At 33.9% G+C, this 5,355-nt stretch overlaps 1 protein-coding gene across 1 annotated transcript; it reads left to right on the top strand.

Moving 5' to 3' along the window:
- Positions 1-2,598: 2,598 nt before the first annotated feature.
- On the top strand, positions 2,599-4,802 carry LOC110289610 (olfactory receptor 4C15-like). The gene is made up of 2 exons (XM_021155892.2): positions 2,599-2,692; positions 3,824-4,802. Exon 2 carries the CDS (start codon positions 3,867-3,869, stop codon positions 4,800-4,802), a length of 936 nt encoding a protein of 311 aa, XP_021011551.1. The 5' UTR covers positions 2,599-2,692; positions 3,824-3,866.
- Positions 4,803-5,355: the final 553 nt, after the last annotated feature.

Below are 5,355 nucleotides of genomic sequence, written 5' to 3' on the forward strand. Positions count from 1 at the left end.
GTGGTTTGAAGGCCTTACACTAGCAGATTATTAAGAACATTAAGAAGAACTGTGCACTGAAGAAATCATGACTTATTATAGGCTATAAAACAAAGGGTTTTATTGTGTAAATGAGGGTAAAGAAAAGCACTTAGCTACATATACAGCTAGAGACAAGAGACCCACCATGTGTCTTCTTTGATTGGCAGTTTAGTCCCAGTGAGCTCTGGGGGTACTGGTTAGTTCATATTGTTGTTCCTCCTATAGGGCTGCAAACTCCTTCAGCTCCTTGGGTACTTTCTCTAGCTCCTTCATTGGGTACCTAGTTGGTCATCAATGGGAGGAGAGGCCCTTGGTCTTATGAAGGTTCTATGCCCCAGTTATGGGAATGCCAGGGCCAGGAAGCAGGAGTGGGTAGGTTGGGGAGCAGGGGAAGGGGGAAAGGGATAGGGGATTTTCTGAGAGGAAACTAGGAAAGGAGAAAACATTTGAAATATAAATAAAGAAAATATATAATAAAAAATTTTTAAAATGCACTTAGCAATTATAGTTACATAAAAGTAGGGATAAAATCTAATATTAACTTTTCTGTGCTGTGTCATTCTCTGAGACAAACTTTAATTTTTGACATTTCCTACATTTCAGTTTCCATCATAATTTTTATATTATTTTTAACAAAAGACTTTGAAAATCCTTCCCAATGTGTCATCTGCACAAATGAAACCCAAGGCTTACAGAATTTTTAGGAACCATAGCTTGGGTTTGCTATTGGAAGCTATGAGGGTTTAGATCTGAGTGCAATCTCAAGATTTGGAAGTAGTTTTTCCTCTGTTTTCTATTTTCAGCAATGAAAGAAATGCTGGGTTTCATTCTGACGTTTCATTCATGGACCAAGACCTGTGATCCGCTTATTCACTTCATTTCTTCATCCATCTTCATTTGGTTTTGAATGACAGCTGGTAAATTATGTAGTTACCGTCTTAGTCTCTCTTAAACGGTTTCTGCCTGATCTAGTTGCCTATACTGTTTGTTTTACTAATTCTTCCTAGGGTTTAGCTTGTAAGAAGATGAAGACTTCATATATTAGATGTTAATGAGAAAGTTCCCTGAGACTGTCATGAAAATATTTGTTTTAAACTAAATATATGTGATGTCATAAAAAAAGATTTGTTAACAAGTCAAAATTTTTTATTATTATTACATGACAGTCATTTAAAAAATCATAATTTACTTTTCAGTATGAATACATTATTTTAATTATGCATTTATACTAATAGAAATAAATAATAATTTATAACAAATCAGTTATAAAATATAACAATATATATACTGTTACATATATTCATGTACATATATTTGTACATATAATATAACAATATATGTATATATTCATTGCTGGATACATATACACATGTATATATGTATATAGCATCAAATGTATGCTAGTCAGATGGTCGCTACCGACTGAGCTCCAGTCCCAGCCCCAACCCAGTGAGTTTCATCAGGCTTGTCTACAGGAGCATGAGCACCTTAGCAGTGTTACACCACTAAAGAAAATGTCACTTCTCTCTTAGCAACTGTTACGTATATGCATACATGCATACATACATACCTGCATGAATGCCTATATGCATATGTACATGTACACACGTGAATGTGTATAAATATATGCATATATGTGTGTATGAATGTATGTGTGTATGAGTGCATAAGGGTATATATGTAAATACTTACACATAAAAATTTTATTAAGCTTTTGTGCTGTTAATACATGAGAGAACAGATACCTTTTAAATTATTTTTTAATATAAATATAGTTAAATAACTTATCCTTTCCCTGTTCTTATTTCAGTTCTTTCCATATAGACCTTTGTGCTTTCTTAAATTCATTGTCTCCATTAAATTTTTATCTTAAAAATGCAAACACACACACACACACACACATTCCTAAATATATAAATACAACTTGATTAGCCTACATAATGTTATTTGTATGTATATGATTTCATGCTTGACCACTTGGTATTAGAAAAACAATTGGAGGCTCCTTCCCTGGGGATGATTATTTTTTCCCATTCTTGGTATGGCTTATTTGTTTATATTGGTTATAGTTTTTGTCTAGGGTTGAAGCCCACATTATTTTTCCTTCTTTGTTAGCATGTTTTTATTTTAGTGTCATCCTTGTTCAAGTCTTGTTCTGGCAGCCATGTTGATGAGATATCTTGGATACAGCGTCTACGATATTATTTGGATATAAATTTGACAGAAAATTTCTACTTCTTTAGATTCTTAAAATCTTTTGGCCCCTTAGGCCTACTCAACAAGAGAGAAATCATGCCAGGTACCAGACCAAGACAACTATTTAGGGTTAGTAAAGTAAAGGATCTTGGAGGAGAATCTACAACCAGCAATCTTCTAACACCGTTCTTATTATTTGTCCTTATATCCATAGATAAGTATAGGTTTATAACCTCATCAAAGAAATGTCTCCCTGCAAATAGACAAAGACTTTTGCAGAAAACCATAGATATACTGTGAAGGTGATGTTACCTGGAGAAAATTAATTCAAGAGCTGGATTATTTACCCAGATGGCTCATGGAAGTTTCTGTGGGTAAAACATCTGGCATTAAAAATGAATCAAGATTTGTACTGACAATTATCATGAATAATATTTTGGTACGTTCAAGTTTAAGCTTATTGGAGAATTGGCAGGTAAGCTGTTTATAAAAAAATGTTTTATAGAAAGTTTACGTAAATTACAAACCATACATTTCAAAAAATTATGTTTTTTGAGAAAGGCTGTATTGTACAAATAATTGGCAAATAATTGAGTCTCAGGGGCCTAAATTATATTCAACGAGTATTTTTTCTTCATCAGCTATGTGTTGTTACTAGTTTTCTCATCACTGATTCTTGATCATTTTCTCTCTTACCTTTATCACGATTCCTCATTAATATATGAATCATATGATATGATTCTTTAAACTTTGTGGAAGTAGCAACTATACTGAAGTTCTCACTGAGAAAAATAAATCTCCAACCCCATGCTGTTGAGACCTTCCCTGGAGATAACATGTGTATTCAAGCCAGTATCTCCTAAAAACACAAGGTTAATTGTCTTTTTTCTTTTTTAAAAACCTCAACCTGTTTAGTTATAACTTTTATATAATGAAATAAAATCAATGACTTTGCCTCATACTATTGACTAGGAAGCTGATTCCTAATAGTAGTTATTTTTGGTTTTGTTGCTGATTTTTGCACTAATTTTATTTATTTGTCATGGAAACATAATTTAAAAAAAATCTGCTCACATTTAAAATTGCTGAATTAAATGTGAATTTTCCAATAATTTCAACTGACATGTCATGAAAAATGCTGAGTTTCTCGTAGAGTTCTCTGCTCCAGGATGTATAGATTAGTTCATTTTTACTGTTATTATGATTTGAACACGTAAAGAATTTTATCATGTACCCAGGATTTTCAAATGCACCCAAAATACATTTTGTCTCTTTAGATAGAGGTAGTGTGCCAATTAGTTATCACAAACGACTTTAATGAAGTTGGCAAATATGACTAGTAATCTTGACTTTTTCCTAATATCTAGAATATGGTTTCAAAATGCCTTTTGATATTTCAGTTCAAAAATTCTGTATAGATTTATAAAAGCTGATTACTCAAAGAAAAACAGTTTTCTTCTATATATAGGGAGTTGTTTAAATCACCAATATTCAAAATGTAGCTGTTTAAATAACATTTTTATCTTTAACATAATTCTACATATTACAGAATTTGTAATATTCTGTTTTCACTTGTAATCAAGAGCCTTTTTTCTCATTACTGCAGATTTTCATGAACATAGTTTACACTTACCTTCTTCTTGAGAACCATGCAAAACCAGAGTTTTGTTACTGAGTTCATACTCTTGGGGCTTTCCCAGAACCCAAAAGTTGAGAAAATACTGTTTGTTGTATTTTTATTGGTCTATATTGCAACTATTGGGGGAAACATGATAATTGTGGTGACCATCATCTATAGCCCTGCACTGTTGAGTTCCCCCATGTACTTCTTCTTGATATTTCTGTCTTTCCTGGATGCTTGCACTTCCTCTACTGTCACCCCTAAGATGATTGTAGACTTCTTCTATGAGAGGAAGACCATCTCCTTTGAATGTTGCATGACACAACTGTTTACTAGCCACTTCTTTGCAGGAGTTGAGGTGATTATCTTGACATCTATGGCCTATGACCGCTATGTGGCCATCTGCAAGCCTCTTCACTACTCTTCCATCATGACCAGGAGGCTCTGTGGCACTCTCGTAATGGTGGCCTGGACAGGAGGATTCTTACATTCTGTCACACAAGTTATCTTCACGTTGCAGCTACCCTTCTGTGGGCCCAATTTTATTGATCATTTCATATGTGACTTGTTCCCATTACTGCAGCTTGCCTGCACTGACACACACATTTTTGTCATTTTGGTGTTTGCTAACAGTGGGTCTTTCTGCATCATTATTTTCTCCTTGTTGATTGTTTCCTATGGTGTCATCCTCTTCTCTCTAAGAGGTCACAGCTCCGAAGGAAGAAGGAAAGCTCTCTCAACCTGTGGATCCCATATTACTGTTATGATATTATTCTTTGTCCCATGCATGCTAATATATGCACGGCCTTCATCTGCCTTTTCCTTTGAGAAAAACACACTTATATTTGCCTCTGTCCTGACACCGTTGTTCAATCCTATGGTTTACACGTTCAGAAATAAAGAAATGAAGAATGCCATCAGGAAAATGTGTAGGAAATTGTTAGTAGATTCTGATCACTTTTAAAATATTACTTATCATGCTGGGAAGATGTATCAGTGTGGAAGAGAACTCTATACAACCATTAGTCCTTTGTACCAGAACCCATTTCAGAAGCCAGGCATTGGGAAGATTACTTACTATACAAACAGGAGGTCCTGTATGCCAGCACCCATGTCTGAAACCATATGTGAAACCAGGTCCAGCAGGGAACCTTTAATCTAGTGCTAATGAAGATGAAATAGGTGGATTTCAAAAGCTCATAGGATGGCTCATCTAGTAGAGAAACAGTGTTCAAGGTTCAGTGATAATTTGTCTCAAAGAAATTAGGTATAGGGCTACAGATTAATATAAGCCCTATTCTTTCTCTATATTCACATGCACAGGCATAAAACCTTCTATCTAAGATGTAGGTAAACATGTTTATTATTTTCACTCATAGACATAGAGACACAAACACAAACAAATAGTAAAGTACACTAGAAAAATAATGTAAAAAAATTAAGAAGCCACAATTTAGTTAAATAAACTCTGATTACTCATTATACAAATAAGAATGATATCAATTAATAAAAAATTC

This window comes from Mus caroli, unplaced genomic scaffold (assembly GCF_978045245.1).
Source record: "Mus caroli unplaced genomic scaffold, Mus_caroli_1 scaffold_2, whole genome shotgun sequence".
Taxonomy (NCBI): Eukaryota; Metazoa; Chordata; class Mammalia; order Rodentia; family Muridae; genus Mus; species Mus caroli.

Bases quoted from the DNA above. Each gene is read 5' to 3' on its own strand.
- LOC110289610 (XM_021155892.2), top strand. From the start codon at position 3,867: ATGCAAAACCAGAGTTTTGTTACTGAGTTCATACTCTTGGGGCTTTCC.